Raw genomic sequence first — 17,568 nt, 5'->3', positions numbered from 1 at the left:
ACCTAATTCTAAGCTGCTTTCCAGGTGCAGGTAACAATGTAGGATCATAAGGTCTCACATCAGAGACCATTCAACTAGCAATTTACAGTCACAATACATGTTAATATAGTCAAAATATTAAATGTAAATGGACTTAAGGTTTCTCATCCACCACAAGTATGCTATTCATCTCCATACAACCCACCGCACCCATGACCCCTGGCCACAGCAGGCGAGCACAAATTGGCATAGTGCTTGGATCAGGTTTTCATGGACGAAGCACAGATGTGGACACCCACATTAGACAGGCCCAGGAGACTCTGATTGGGGGGGTTTATGGTCCTAGTAGACAATTTTATGTATAATCAATTTTTTATTAAATTTGTCATAAGAAAACAGGATAAGTGCACAGTACAGAATACAAGCATTGGTGCAAACATCATGGTAATGCTTGTGCAGATGAACGTTCAAGTCCAAAACAGGCAAGAGAAGAGCAAAACAGAGGTAAGAGGAAAGGGGGAGACAAAAAGACATCGGGGAACAGAAAGACATGAAAGGGGAAAACAAGAGGAAAGGATGGGAGTGAGAGAACAGGGAGAGTCATGAGAACAAGTTAGAGAATTCGGATGACTCCCAAAACACCACCTATGGCCACCAGAGGGTGTCAAACTTGGAGGAGGTAGGGGAGTCCTCTGCAACCAGGGCCCCGATCCTTTGAATGAGGAGAAAACCCTGGAGCCGCTCCATCAAAGAGGGGGTTATAGAACTACAACAGTGACGTGGGATAACCATCATGGCAGCCGTGGGATTAAACCAATGGACAAGAAATAAATGCCAACATAACCAGTTACAGTGAACCCAACCAGACTGTCACAATCCCTCCAATCTTTTCTGGCATAGAGGGAAGTTACTCTGGTGCTCATTTGGCCCGAGAACCTTTTCTACATCAAACATGTGCCACCTTGTATGAATATCGGCAAAGCCCTGCCTAGGCCTGGCAACTTCAATATTGAGCTTTATTTCATTCATTTACGTTAAGAAATAGTGTGAATTTCCATTCTGGCACCGGGGCGCGCCAATAAAGCCCTTATTAAGTCTGGCCTATGATGTGCTAGACTTAATAAATCTACCAGTTTGCTTTAGGCCATGTTTACACTGCACTCCTCTCACATGTTAGAGGGGGTTGTCCAGGATTTTTTTTTATTATTTAATTTAAAAACCACACTCGCCTGTCCCTGGTGCTGCAGAATCTCTCAACACATGACCGCTGAGGCCAACCAGTGGCCTATAACAAGGGACACAGGACAGGACAGCCAGCGAGGACTCCAGCAATACAAGAAAGCAGTGCAGCAGGATGGGACTGTGCTGAGACACCGCAGCACTGAGAACAGGCGAGAACGTCCAATCTCCACCACCTTCCCTGGCTTCATATAAAAGTCACAACCTCTTTAAAGGGAATGACCTGTCAATTCAAGTGTTGACATCCATTTGGCTGTTATGTACGTTCTCTTTTTCTTACAATGTGCTTACATGGTGCTTTCTTGCTGAACAATCGCATGCGGTTTTTAATTTACAGTAATGAGTATTACATGTTTAGTATATAGGTGAAATGTATATTAACGGCCATTAAATTGTAAACCTCAGCTTCACTGGACATTATCATATAGGCAACAGTGCAGGAGCTGCGGCCCCCTCAAAAAGCTGATCGGTGTCTGATCCCATATGATCTAATAGTGATGGCAAAATCTGAGGATAGTCCATCAATTTTACCTTGCTGGAATCTTCATGCGATAACAATTTTTTATTTATTTTACACATTTTGGTGTAAATCAAGTCAATAAAAGGTGGAGTAAACTCTGGACAGTATAGAAACGTAAACGTAACAGATGCTGGATGAAAAATTTGGCACATATTAGGCCTCATACACCAGACAGTGAAAAACAGCTCTGTGATGGACACAATGAAATAGGTAAACCTAAGGGTCCTATTTTTGTCAGTTTTCATGGCCAGTCAGACAATACAAGTCAATAGATTGATGTGATGACGTTACCACATCAGCAGGTTGGGCCACAAAATGCACAATTAAAAATGGATGTTAGAAATGGACAGACTGAGGCAAAATGATAAATGGGTGGAAACCAGATGTTAAAAATTGACCATTGGATCTGTTTTTTTGTTGTTGTTGGGTTGGTTTTTTTTTACAACATTTTATCTTTGCACTGCCTAACTATTAGACATTAACCGTAATTCTCTGCTTATGGCGACTGCAACAAAGTTATCGCTTACTACGGCCTCAGATTAATAACAGCCATGTAAATATAGTAAATATCTACACGTATATACCGGAATAGCAAATATGAAAGGAGGCGATACAGTACCAATAATATACTCTAACACCGCACCCCCCAGTAAGTGTGCCATATATTAACCCCTTAGAGACACAGCCCAAGTGTGCGTTAAGGACCAGGCCTCTTTTTTCAAAACTAAAATGTGTCACTTTAAATGGCAATAACTTTGAGATGCGGTAACTTACACAAGTGATTTGGAGATAGTTTTTTCGTGACATTATACTTCATGTTAGTGGTAAACACTAATCAATATTTTTGTATTTATAAAATAAAAAAAATAGGAAATTTGATGGAAATTTGTAAAAAAAAAAAAAAAAAATTGCGATTTTCAAAATGTGAAATTCTCCGCTTTTCAGGCAGTCATACCACCCAAATACATGAATAAATATTATCTATCCTATCTCTTACTTCATGGTGCGTGAACTACCATGCGCCCAGGACGTAATACTTTGTCAAAGGTTGCTAAGGGATTAAAAGGGGTTGTCCAGTTACAACAAATAAATGTCACTGTTTATATAATGACAAGTTCTACAATTTTCCAAAATACCTTGTATCAATTCCTCATAGTTTCCTTACAGTGGATAACAATCAGTCCATGGTCATGTGATCAGACAGGTGCTCAGCTGGTTACAGCACAGGTGAGCGGTTCCTTGAAATCACTGTCTGTTCAGGACAACCTTTGCACACTAATGGATACGTGACATAAGAGTTGTGTAACTTTGCATTACTTTTACAGGCTGGTACTGGGACTAGGGCGTTTCATGGCTGTCAATAAAGAACACGGGAACAGTATAGTTGTATTCAGATCTCCTCCATCCTATATAGTCTTTACACTATTATACAAAAAGTGAAGAATCGAGTGGACTTAAAATCCACACCACATGGCTTTTTGGACATAATGTTGATGAGATTTGTTAAATTCTCCTCCACTAGGCTGCCACTGTAATCTAGTGTGTGAACATGCACTTGGATTGGGAAAAACTAGGTGAGTAGTGTCATTTTGTTTCTGCATTTTAATTCCAAACATATCCTGTTTAAGATATATACACTAACCATATTATGTGTAGAGAATAGCTGCAATTTCTTTAGGAGACATGTCCACAGATGACACCCTCAAATGTTTCCCTGCTAGCTATTCAGTACAGTATGTCCTAAGGATACCATCAGATCCTCAGTGACCCCATAGCACACCCTTCACAGCTACACTAAAGCTATTTATCCATCTGGTATATTTAGTTTTCTTTCATTACATACACATTCCTCAGCCAGTATTATCTTTTCTTACTTCATTCTAACAGGTTGAGAATATCATTGCTTCACTGACTCCCCAAAAGTCAGGCTAGAACCCCTTGTATAGCTTCCACACGGGGACATCTTGTAACAGTTACTGCTGACCATTAGTGTTCATGGAAGGGTTAACTCTTGCCACTGATGCTTCTTCCATTCCAATGCTAGCTCATAGTCGTCTTCAGGAACCTCTATTCACATTGTTTCACTCCATTGCTTTCTTTCATTGTTTGTGCATAATATTTAGAAAATGTACCATTACAACTGAAAATTCCTGGTGTGATTTTATACAGATTCCTGTCACAGTTATAATGAAGGCGCACATAGTGCAGGCGCCTAACCATGTGCTCACAGTCTCTTCGCTGCACAACATGAATGAGAACGATCACTGAACTATTCCCCAACAAAAAGATTGTGCGAGCTTCTCTAGACTCATATGGCAGCAAAGCACAGTGAAAAACTGAAAAATCTAATCCCAAATAGTGGGGATGGTGAACCACAGGGATGTTGTGTGTCGTGTAGCAAGGAATAATAAAGTGCTTTCAAAGTACCTTTACTTTAAACCCCTTAGCGACCTTTGACGTACTATTACTTCATGAGCGCTAGGTACTTCATGCACCATATTAAGTCATGGGTCACCTGCCCGCTCACTCACTATCTGAGCATGCGGCATCAGAAGCGGGTGTCAGCTGTTACTGACGCTAACACCCGTGTGCATAACCCGCCCGCCACATCCAAAGGGTTCCAAGACGTCTGGAATAATTTCATTTTTAACTTTTTTTTTTTATTATTATAAGCAGCGCATTCATTTCTGGAAATTAAACGCAACACTCAAGGGTTAAAAACGCTTGCTACATCACTTGATAAATCCCTTCAGTGGGGTAGTTTCCAAAATGGGGTGACATGTCTGCGGATTTCACTAAATTGGCAATTCAGGGGCTTTGTAAAAGTGACATGACGTCCAAAAACCAAACTGTGCTCCAAAAACCAAAATAGCGCTCCTTCCCTTCTGTGCCGGCTGTGTCCAAACAGCTGTTTCTACCCACATATGGCATTGAGTACACTATCCTGGGTACAGCAGTGTAATACATGTGGGCAATTTGGGCACACAGCAGGGCGCCTATGTGAAGGAGCGGAATGTGCTTTTGGAGAGCCTATTTACATAGTTAGTTTTAGGACACCAGGTGACATTTGCACAGACCCTAAAATTGCCCCTACAAAATGGGGTCATTTCTTTGGGAATTCCAGTTTACTGGCACCTCCAGGGCTCTGCAAAAACATGGCGCCCCAAAAGTCCCTCTAACTCTGTACCCCAGTAGCTAAAAAGCCCACTGCTCCTTCCCTTCTGAGCCCTGCTATGTGCCCAAGCAGAGTTGTACACCCACATATATAACTTTTTGACCCCTGGGATAATCCACTTAATAGTTTTAGGAGTGCAGGTCTCTGATGCCATAAAGTAGCCGCAACGTTTTAGTCACTGAAATGGCATATTTCTTTAAAAATTAAATTTTCATTTTGTAATTACGCTGGGTAATTCTAAGGTGGGCAGTAAGGCAGATCGGTGACATTATTATCGACCGTTACATGTCCGTGGTGTGTTGAAATGGTACATCGGAGTATACAGGCCAGAAGTAGTCCCAATGCAAACATGCTATCGGAACTTACCATTGTCGTTGGCGTGGAGACCTAGGGAAGGTGGATGGATCGTGAAGACGAAACAGCAGTGAGGTGAGAGTGCAGGGGAGTGTGGCAGGCTTGAGAGAGTAGTTCGGATGCTGCGGGCTACGATGGAGGCGCAAAATGGTGGTGTGCTGGAAACACGTTCTGTAGGTGGCCATACTCCTGGCAACACAGTGGAGTGGCTAGTTGGGCGGTGTCATGGATTGTCAGAGCGGTGGGGGTCGGCAAACATGGCTGCTCTGGAGGGTTAAAGAGGTAGCCTCCTGGAGTATCGTTAAGGTGAGGGTGAAAGTGCTGAAGTATATGTAAATGTGATTGTGTGGGATTAGGGGCTAGACTGTAGAGGGCAATAGGAATTTTGTGGCTTGCTATGGTTCAAAGTGTGTGATATTGCAGAGATGGTGATGTGAGTTTGGGTTTTGTGGGGGTCCTGGGAAAACTGTATGTGCGCTATTGTGACGAAAAGTAACCTATTGCACAATCCTGTGTAGTAACTGTGTTTGTGGAAAATTTCAGCCAAATCGGTGGAGCGGGTTTTGCGTGATTGAGGAACAAACATCCAAACACACAAACCCACAAACATCCAAACTCACAAACTTTCACCTTTATAATATTAATAAGATAGGACTAGTCATGCAATATCTTTCAGACTGACCGTGAGTACAGTGCTCTGCTCTTTAGCAATTCCACAAATTAAACTAGGGCAGCAATGAGCAGATAGGATCCTTGCTTTATTCTCACACTGCCCGGCAGATGCATAAACCATCCCATTGCGGAGGTGAGGCTGCCAAAGTCAGGTAGAGGTCGTCTGTCTCCTGCATGTTGATGCGCAGATTACAAAAATGCCGGAATTGTCCTACACAGAAAAGCTGACATTTCTACAAAGCACATTCATCTCTCCTCCACCGCCCAGATGGCCGAGACGCTTCACAAATCTAGTCCAAATCTAGATCAATACTGGATGTTAATGGCCCGGCCCCTGGATAGACAGCGCGCTATTCACGAAGGTGGTATCTGAGATAGTGTAACATTACATTAATACAACTACCATCTATACATGAAAAGGTGGCCCATTTATCAGGACATTTAGGACAAAACATATTGAAGAAATTAAACCCACAAGGGAAAAATAAAATTGTAGCATGTATATTGTAATGGCTACAGTATTATCAATGGCTAAAGATGGGATGTAAGCCAGACAGCAGGGGGTGTAATGCAAGATGGTATCTTTCTGGCAGATTTGCTGACTTTCTCATGTGCCCTTAAAGCAATCTAGATGTCTTTGAGCTGACTTCTATTACAGGAATGAGAATTCAGATCATGTCAAAGGTCTTCACCCCTCCCCATAAAATCCCCACAACAGGTGTATTAAGCACAAAAACCAACCAACGATTTAGGAAGACTCCAAGAAGCAAACAGTAGCGTAGATGGGATTGATCCTCAGAAGTCTTCTTGGCCTAACCTGCCTGTACACGCATATGAATCACAATGACCCATAAAACTCATTTACAATAGGTCAATACATAATGGCATCGCAATCCATAAAATACTAATAACTGGTTTAGAAAATAAATAATAATAATTGTAAAGGCTTTGATATTGATGGTCTATCCTGAAGACAGGTCATTAAAGAGGACCTTTCATATTCACATCAATGTGCGCTATTATATACCGCCACAAAGCTGAATGAGCTTTTCAGGTATGCGCCCCAGTGATGATGGGAACAGTGCCCTTAGGTTCAGCACCATTCTCTCCCCACTGTCAGAAAGGCAGGCCTTGCAGTCTGGCGTCAGAATACTCAGGGCACATCAGTGCAAAGACTGCTTTCTAGCAGTAGATAATACCGCACATCGATGAAGACATGAATGGTCATCTTTAAAGGGTTGTCTGGGATCTGAACAGGATAGGTCATTAGTAAAGCATCAGGCAGGGCTTAACACTTGAACCGATCAGCTGATGTAGCTGCCGGAAAACATATCAAACATACGGCTGGAAGCAACCCTGCTTTTACTGAAGTGAATGGCAGTTCCAGACGCCATTGTTATAGTATATACCACCCCCATTCACTTCAATAGGAGCAGGGCTGCTTCCAGCCATACAAATCCCTTTGACATCAGACTGGTCAGAGACCGATACCCAGCACACCAGTTATTCAAGCTCAATATAAGTACAAACAAACCCCACACACAAAAGGAGGGAATATATTACCTGTACACCAGAAAAATGCCATAGAAAGATGATAATGTGGCACATATTTAGCTCAAGGAATGCAAATGAAAACCGTGCGGAGAATGGGGCAAGAGAAAGCAGAGTGATTTATTACAATTCATACTAGTTTACTGCCATTAAGAATGGAAATCTCCACCAGATGGTAGCTGGCATAGATTCCTATTCTGGCGCTGGGACCTGCAACAGATTTATGAAGTAGCCAAAGCCTCTTCATAAATCTCTCCGTGCCTGTACGAATTGGGCCTTTTATAAAGACCAGTCCTAAAGATGACCTTTCATGTCCTCAGGCACATGTGGATTTATTATACCGCTAGAAAGCTGACAGTGCACTGAACTCAGCGCACTGTCGGCTTTTCCATTATGTGCACCAAGGCTGGAGATATCGGTGCCATTACCAATGTCTGCCCACTGTTGGAAGAGCCATCCAGACAATCTAGCTGGGCTGTGAGGAACGCCCACCCTGACAGTACTTGTCCATAGCCCTGTACTGTCGGAGGGCGCGCTCCTCACTATCCATGCTGTTATAATAGTATGGATATCTCCAGCCCCGGGACATATAACAGGAAGGCTGACAGTGCACTGAATTCAAGCTTTCTAGTGGTACATAAAACTGCGTCTGCCCAAGGACATGAAACAACATGTAACAAGTTTGCTCCAAAGATTCTCAAATGTGTGTGAAGGCATTTCAACATTTTTGTGAAGGCATTTCAAAATTAAGGCTAAGGTCCCACGGGACGATACGCAGCGCTAAAGCGCTGCAGGAAAAATCGTTCCAGCAATGCATCAAGGTTCTTCCCGCAGCGCTTTGAACAGTGTAGTACCTATGCCATGACTAAGAGGTCTCTACCTCGAAACGTGTTGGCGTTTTTTATTGCCATGGGCATTTAATATTTTTTCAGTCCTTGTCTGTTTGTGGAGTATGTCTTTTTTTTGTTTGCTGATAATAAATAATAATAATAATTTTTTAAAAACGAACCATTAAAAGCTAAATTTTATTGAAAAAACGAGCCGTGGGAATTGCGGATCAACTTTATTATTTCATCCAACTTTGAACAGAAAGTTCATGGAGTTTTCCTTTCTGTTACAATTATATCTATGGGAAAGCCGCCACGTTTACATAGATATAATTGACATGCTGCAATTTCCAAAACTGCGCCAGTTTTGGAAATCGCAGCGTGTCCGCGCTGTGGTTTTAAACGTAAAGTGGGCATGGGAGTCGCATGAATCCCATCCACTTTGCAGTTACTGTATAATACCGCAATTTTTTCCCCGCGGCGTTTCCTTCCCACAGGGCCCCAGCCTAAAGGTGTTTCCAGGACAATGATACTGATCACCTTTCCTAATGCTAAGTCTAAAAACGGGCGATCAATGCCATAGTCTTGGAAAATCTGCTTAGATTAATGGTGAATCCAACTATCAGCACTCTCACCAGCAAGTTGTGGCACTGGCACGGTTACTGATTTGTTACTAGGCACAGTGACATACATCCCGCAGTGGTTGGGCCTGGTATTACACAGAGTTCTGTCTCGTTCACTTAATTTGTGCACATCTGCAGCCAATTTTTACAGAATGTGCATAGTGGCTACAAAATGGAAAGTGCTACAGCTACAAAATGGAAAGCGCTACAGCTAATAATCACATAAGAGGTCACAGCCCATAAAAGGAACCAATCCACTGATGGTGTTGGGAGTGTGACCCCAAGTGATCTGATATTGATCACCTGCCCTCTGATGTCCAGACGAAGGAGTGCTATTTTAACCTTCCATTTTTTTCTGGTAAATATTAACATGAGTGATCATGTGCCTTGACGATTTTTTTTTCTAAAGACTTTTCATTTAGCGGCACAAGCTGCTTAACAATACGCAAACCTGTCAAGCCTGTTTCGTTTCTGTATCACGTCTACTACACCCAGACTCAGCTGAAGGCCATTGGGCAGGGCACAACAACACTGAGGTGGGACATTCCTGCACATCAGTCCAACATTTATTAGCTACACAACAGAACCGAACACTTGTACTAAGAACATAAGGATGCCATATACAGCCAAGTAACTACTAGAAAGGCTTGTGTAATAACTTACAGCTCGTCTCGTTGCCTCTGTGACAGGACCATGATGAATTTAGTCCCAGAAACAATACAGTGGTGGAGACCTTCAGGAGTTCACAAATCCTAAGGAACTCCGGATCTACGATGAATAGGGCCACAGAGTGGCTTCAGCTATAAGAAACCACAAGAGGATTCCTGAAGAAAACTTGAGTCATTCAACGCAGAAGGTTCATTCCACCTGGAAAACAACAAAAAAACAGAAGCTGTGAGTAGGAGGAAGCTTTCTAGACCACAAAATATAACAACAAATGGAATCATCTAGAATAAAGTGATGCATCTGACATCAAGCCTGCAATAAAGGCTATGTGCACACGTGAAAGATTCTCTGCAGTGGAAAATTTGCAGCAAATAGAATTTATAGTGTAGCTGCTGCACATTTGCACTAAATTTCACTGTATACAGTGCACAGGGTGAATTCACATGACAAAATGCCGGTACAGGAGTTTTATTAAACTCTCATTCACTTTCTTACTACTACGAAAGGCCGAAAATTTTGCTACTGGCAATACCACGGTGAAAAAGCTTTATCATGCATGTCCCATGTAGACATAGCTTAAAACTACTGATAGACTTCATTCACTGGAACTTAAACCACCATGAAGTCAAATATCTTATCCAAGGCTCTGCTCGCATCTATGCTAGAGCCTCCAAAAAAGGGCCTCCGTCGCTTTTGACAGCAAAAATATTGCAGCGCTATACATACACAGGATCCTTCACTGTCACAGTCAGATGCCCTTTGGATCTGTTAGAAACTGGAGAGATTGGATTATTTTTTTCCCAGGGTCCTGCCCTGATCCCCGTCTTCTATTGAGAATTATTCACATCTAAATCAGTAGCAGAATCCACCTTGTCAACGGGCCCTTAGAGATTCAGCAAAAGGCCATAACGCAATGTGAAAATAGTCTAACAAACATTTTTAGATTATTTCATACACTCATTATAACATTTCTTTCCATCGGGGGGGGAAAAAAAACCTACATTTTTGCGCGATTGGTGAGAAATGTGGCTTTATTTTCATGGATTTTCTTTTACATGTTCTTATTTATGGAGAATTTTTGCCTGTAACACCATGTTCACATCAGTGCTGTAGTGTTTGTGTTTTGTATTTGTTCTATTCCTTCACAGGACCAAACAATGTACAGGCAGACGGCTGAAACTAGACACCAATGGTGCTGGTGAACACCATTTACTATAATGAGTTCCTTGGGATGTTGGCACCTTAAAACTGAAACCGCTGGATGAAACACTCCTATGCACATGTGACCTCAGCCTTTAACCCGTCACATGGGTGTGTAGTGGCGTTTTTTTCTTTTCTTCACATTGAGCCCCATAAGGTGTTAATAGCTCCAGTTACAGGAGAAATGCAGCTCCAAAAAGTATTAAAGCTAATTTGCAACCTATCCGATCCACAGCTCACATAGTTCAGGGCCCATGCATCATGGCGTCTCCCATACCTATGCACGGGTACACAGTGATAAGGAAAGCAGGGACTCTAATAAACAGTCCCCTACCTTCCCTATACCAGCCACAATACAGATAGCCCCCTGATTCTGCAGCTCATAACCTTGCAAGGAAGTACAGATACATCATTACAAGGTTAAGAGGATTGCACAGACATATATAGTATACCAGACCTGGGCAAAGCCCGGCCTCCGGGCCATATCCAGCCCTCTGACTGATTCAGACCGGCCGGCACAGCTTGACTAGGGAGGCGTGTCTAGGGAGGCACGTCTTAGTGCCGGCAGAAGCTGGAGACATGTGGTGTGTGTCATAAGGTAAGGTGAGATGCAGGGTGGAGAGTGTGTGTGTCTATGTGGCTGTCTGTATCTCAGTAACCTAGGTGCAGAGATGGAAGGGGAATGTTATACTAGGGCAGAGATGGCAGATGGAGGGGGGGGGGACATGAAACTGGGGGTAGATGAAGAGGGCACTTAAACTGGGGGGACATTAAACTGGGGACAACTGGAAGGGGCATTAAACCATGGAGGAAGCTGGAGGGGGACCTGTCTACCTCTAGTTGCCCCCAGTTTAATGTCACCCTCCAGCTACCCCTACGGTTTAATGTCTGCTTCCCGATTTTAATGTCCCCCTCTAGTTGCCCCCAGTTTCAAGTCCCGCTCCAGCTGCCATTAATTTATTGCCCCCCTCCAACGACCCCCACTGTTTAATGTCCCCCTCCAGCTGCCCCAGTTTCATGTCCCCTCTAGTTTCCACCAGTTTAAACTGGGGCACCAGGAGAGGGGCTTAATACTGTGGGGCAGTTGGAAGGGAACATTATAATGTGGGGACATATAATGTACGGGTGACTGTAGGAGGATTATACTTTGTGGGGGCACAGGGAAAGATGATTGGGAATGGGCGGAGTCAACGTAGGAGTGAGTGGAGCTAAATTTGCAGTGGGGTGACCCTCTAGCATATTTTCAATTTCTTATGCGGCCCCATGGGAAAATTAATTGCCCACCCCTGTAGTATACGGATGGTCTGGAGGAAGTTAAAGGGGGTTGTCTGCAAATTTTTGTTACGGCCTGTTTAGTGGTTGGGTGGTATTACAGCATCTGGATCTCTACTCCCATCAATGGACTGAAGGAGGACTCCATAAATATAATAACCAGCTCTCTCCTTCGCCATTCCACTGACTCCATCACAGCTGGGCTTTTTGCTTAATACTGTGCATTATGTGCCATGAGTTCTGCTGCCCAATATGCTAATTAGGCTCTCAATTGTCAATTTTGGTGGTCTCAGGCAATGGGTATGAGGGTATGATCCTGAACTCTTTAACCCCATCCAACCATTCATATATCCCATGGTATATATATCACAGCCTACCAGAAAAGGTATATAATAAGATATCCTCTAAATGTGATGTGATTTTGGAGAGTTCTGGGGGTTTTGCATTTCACTATAAAGTTCATTTATAACTACTTGAATTTTGCATTACAAAGAATGAAGATATTAATACAAGTCCTATAAGAAGGTCAGTGACATTAGAACGTCTTCGAGCACATTCACAATGAGACACCAGAAGAGGGCACTCCCTATTAATAGTGGATAAGAGAGTCTTCCACAAACCATATTAGTAAAGGTTTTTGCTGACACTTTGCATCTCAGGCCCTGTGTCAGCAGAATCTCACAAGCATTGCTACATCTCATTGTGTGAAATGCCGTGCACCAGTAATCACTTCTACGTGTAATGCAGATAAATGAGATAGACGGACACTTGGCATGTCTGACTAGTGAAGATTCACAGCTCGCGGTAAGATTCATCAAAACTACCTCTTACCTAAAGACAACCTCTTACATTTTAAGAATATAAATCTAGTTTTCAGGTTGAAAATCCATATTTCTGACATAGAACAGTATGCAGCAAGTTCCTAAGCTCCCTCTAGTGACCACCACAGGCAGCCTACATGTCACTGTGAAATCTATGTAGATAGGGAACATTTTCAGAAAATCAAAGCTTAAGACAATAAATCACTTTTTAACCATGCAGATAAAATATTACATTATTGTCTATGGTGTCAATTCACACTGACCCCATAAAAGGTATGGACAGTCATTAAAAACAGGCACAAACCAGGAGGAGGGGGTAGAAGCTGTATATACCTTCTGAATCTCTAGCTGCTCCAGTCTCTGAAGCCATGATCATGTACTGCTGAGGCCAGTCACAGACTGAGCAGAAGGGGATACAGAAGGTATTTACTGCTTTCAGGTTTGTGGAACCAACTCCAGCTCAGACTACTTCCTAAATGTCAGTCAGAAGCAGTAAAGATCCTAATTCATTTTTTTTTAAAAAAAAAAAAAAAAAAAAAAAAAAAAAAACAAAAAAAAACACAGACAGACTGACTGTCTACAAAGTAAGGCCCGATTCACGTCTGCGTCCAGGATTCCGTTGAGGAAGCCTGCTTGGGGACCCCACTGAGCAGAAACCTATACGCATAAAAAAGCGGTTACCTTAGGAAAACTGCAGACCCCATAGACACTAACGGGGTCTGTGTTTTCCGCATAAAACATGCTGAACTAAATGCAGATGTGAACTGGGCCTAAATCTGTAACAAGCTATTCATCTAGTTATATAATAATTGTATCATATAATTACAAATAATCAATTTGTTACCCAAAGTTAAAGGTTTTCGTTTTCACACCAGTCTGTAGTTCTGCAGACCTACAGTCCACAACGAAACATCTGGCATCTGAATAAACACATTCAAACAAATGGCTATGTACCAGTCTGTGAAAACGTACATGAAACACACAGTGTGAATAAGGCCTTAGTCAGAGGACCAGCACAACAGACTGGCCACTAAAATAGCAGGTACATATTGAGCCCTCACCAATATACTGGGATCTGTTTTAAAATAAAGTAGTGGACAAAAAAAAAAAAAAAAAAAAAAAGACATGCAACTTCACTTTCCGACTTGAGGCAAACAATGTGATGGAGTCTCCAATGGGGACACCAGTGCAAAAGTGGTTGTAGCCTGAGCAGAAGATATTTAGTGATAGTGTTAACTATAGCAGTTACCCCCATTGCGTCTCCAAAGATGTTTGTCGCCCTGCAAAATCACAACTGAAGTGAATGGGGTTACATTGCAATACAGATGGCAGAGATTACAAAAATATAGCCAACTTCAGGAGATGGCAAATAAATGTGAGTCTCTACTAAACAGGCTGCACACACAAAGCATAGGTGAACTAGCAAAACAGTACAGACACCGGAGCATAGGAGGACACAAGGGACAGCTAAATCTCAGAAGACGGGTCACAAGACTGAACTCTCATGCAACTACGCAGCCATGCAGAAATATATCTGCCAACACCTAGAATAGTCTCTACTAAAGCGCTCGGCTAAACCCAAACACTGATTTTATGCTGACACCCCTCACATCACTAAGGGTGCATTCACACGGAAAAATATGGCGCTGAATTTGGTGTGGATTCCGTACTGAAATAAAATCCTCCCATTGGCTTCAATGGGTTCCTTTTCCAGCAGGTCGCGTTCTGTGTCCCCGGCAAAAAGCTATGGGTGTCGGTACCGTAGCTCTCCACTGTCAGATGGGCGTTCCTGACAGTCTGTCAGGAACACCCCTCCTCACAGCAGTGTCATCGCTAGGCGGTAAGGAATGTCCCCTCTCACAGCAGTGTCATCGCTAGGCGGTAAGGAACGTCCCCTCTCACAGTACAGCCCAATAGACACTACTGTGAGGAAGGACGTTCCTGACTGACTGTCAGACATGCCCTTCTGACGGTGAAGAGCTACAGTACCGGCTCTTCACCAGGGGCACAGAACGTGAAAGCTGATAGTGCGCTTAATTCAGCGCACCATTGGCTTTCTAGCGGTGTATTACACCATATGTGCCCTAGAAGGTGAAAGGTCCTCTTTAAAGAGTCAGAATTGCCATTCCACTTTGTCTCCTTAATACTCTGCTCCACTTTCTCCTTTTAGGCAGCCACATGGACTGCCACCGTTTATCAGCAGGGTGCCATATCCAGGTCAGACTCTGGAAGCATATTCTAGCATTACACCACCAAAATCTGTGCTAAACATGAATATACAATACACTGTTACCACTGGTAAGACGTTTAGTGCTAAAAAAAAAAAAAAAAAATTAAATAAAATTAAAAACCCAACAACAACTTCACAAGCACCAGCTTCGCATTGTGTATTAATGACCAATCATCAACCTTTCACATGGTGAACAGGTGCACAGATATACAGCATATACATAAGCCTCGCCTTAAGAGAGCAAAGTTCTTCTTTATCTATGACACTAGATAGGTAAAACTAAGAGAGGAGGCTCTGCAACTAACTGCAAGTGGAGAAAGTCCTAATATGCTGCATAAATGGCTGAAACAACAAAATCTTCTTGGTTCTGAAGCATTCAGGGTATACGCTCAGAGATGGAGCAGCTGTCCTGTGACAATACCCGCCCTGTCCGATCACTACTGGACCAGAATGGTTTCCATCATAAGATTGCATACACACGACTCCAGTGATTTATTACTGTCTGTATAAAACAAAAACCATGTCTGCATCTGTATGTCATCCACAGTCACGGAACAACAAGAAAAACTGTGATCCTATAAACTTGTATGGGCAGGAACTGCAATGTATTTTGCAGACAGCTCCTATGGCCACTCATCTGAAAAATACAGATGGGTGAGTGGATCCATAGAAATGAATGGGTCCATATTCCATCACAAACTATGGACAGATTACGAGATACATCTATGGTGATGTCCATGGTTGTGGAGGAGAAGAAAACCCAACGACTGCCTCCTATCATCACTACCATCCATAGGATATCTGTAGCATTTCAAGTGTCCATAGGATAGACGGCATCAGATGCGTTACACAAACGTCTGCAGTACATTAGGATATTGGATTCAATGTCGAAAGAAAGTTCCAGAATTTATAAAGCCAGACGGACACTACCATATACTAATGGTGGAGCAGAATGAATGTGGATAGTTGTCTTGTATATGGATACTGGGGCTCTTATCACTTGCCGGGACAACTTGTTCTACCTGATAAGTCATGGATCTCTCCAAACTCCCAGTCGCTTCATAAGATAAGCCGGGGTGGAGCTGATGTTTCAGGCGCACATTGGCTTGGAAATCAAGAAATTTCAGTTCCCAGAAACCAAATGAGAAAAACGATTGATAAAACCAAACTAGTCATGGAAAAATTGTACAAGTCATCCATATCAGTTAATTACCAGGTCACTGGCCTATGGCGCAAAAGCAGAAAACACAGAGCAGCTGATCTGTAGGGGTCCGTGATGTCAATTATATTGATGACATATCCTAAGGTTAAAATGACACAAGACACATTTATGCCGGGGTAAAAAAAACACTGAGTATTACACTACCTGCAAAGTAGACGGGACCTAGGCCAATCCCATCTATGCATTTGCAGGAGAAAAAATAAATAAATAAAAATAGACAGCGGAAGTGAGTTTGCAAAAATTGCAGTAAGTCAATATCTGTGGAAATGTTTTACATAAGTATGATAGGGGCAGAAAGTCCGCAGAGGAAATCTGAAAATACAATGAAAAACTACATGGTTTTTTTTGTTTTGTTTTTTAAGCTAAAGCCAGAAGTGGATTGAGGAGAAAAGTTACTACTAGCTAGCGGAAAAAAAGAAGCGAGTGGCTCTCATTGAAGTAATTGGGGGCAGCGGATTTTGAGGCGGATTCCACGTCAAAATCCGCTGCCAACTTGCCCCGTGTGAACTAGCCCTAACCTCGATTACAAAATTGTCTGACCATTGTATAAGCAATGCTACCTCCCATGCCGCCCCTGCTACCTCTTGTGTCACCCCCTCTACCTCATAGATTGTAAGCCAGGGATAGGGAACCTTCGGCTTCCAGCTGCTGTGAAACTACAACTCCCATCATGCTCCATTCACTTCCATGGGAGTTCCAAGAGCAGCAGAGCAAGTATGCATGCTGGGAGTTGTAATTTTGCAACAGTTGGAGAGCCGTACGTTCCCTACCCCTGTTGTAAGCTCTTGTGAGCAGGGCCTCAGTCCCATTGTGTGAAATGATTCTCTTTGTAATGTATCTGTCTGTATTTTAACCCTACAAATTGTACAGTGCTGCGGAATATGTTGGCGCTATATAAATAAAATGTACTAAAACAGCAAAATCTGCAATAAAAAAAAAAAAAAAAAAAAAAAAAAAAAAAAGTGTTCCTGCAATGTGAGGCCTCATTCTAAAGTCAGCCATACCTTGTGATTTTAGTGGTTACTGCCACTGATCTCAGATGTACAAGGGCCCTCCTATCTTCAGACAGCAGGTGTCAGGATATATCAATATGGATAATACAATTATTCTGCAGGACACAAGACAATGCCCAGTTGCAAACTTCTCTTGTCTTCTCCAATGAAATAAGGGACCTCCTACCCATTTTTTTAAAATTTTATTTTGGAGGCTTGAAGATA

At 42.6% G+C, this 17,568-nt stretch overlaps 1 protein-coding gene across 1 annotated transcript in view; it reads right to left on the bottom strand.

Annotated features, from left to right (window-relative positions):
• The window catches only part of PAFAH1B1 (platelet activating factor acetylhydrolase 1b regulatory subunit 1), a 50,373-nt gene that overhangs the window by 16,083 nt on the left and 16,722 nt on the right, over positions 1-17,568 (bottom strand). Inside the window, exon 2 of the mRNA XM_075263855.1 lies at positions 9,604-9,807. Within this exon, the coding sequence (XP_075119956.1) occupies positions 9,604-9,635 (32 nt within the window). The 5' untranslated portion in view covers positions 9,636-9,807. The remainder of the gene's footprint in view (positions 1-9,603; positions 9,808-17,568) is intronic.

This window comes from Leptodactylus fuscus, chromosome 2 (assembly GCF_031893055.1).
Source record: "Leptodactylus fuscus isolate aLepFus1 chromosome 2, aLepFus1.hap2, whole genome shotgun sequence".
Lineage (NCBI taxonomy): Eukaryota > Metazoa > Chordata > Amphibia > Anura > Leptodactylidae > Leptodactylus > Leptodactylus fuscus.
The sequence above is the reverse complement of the archived record's forward strand: the minus strand, read 5'-3'. Positions and strand labels throughout refer to the sequence as shown.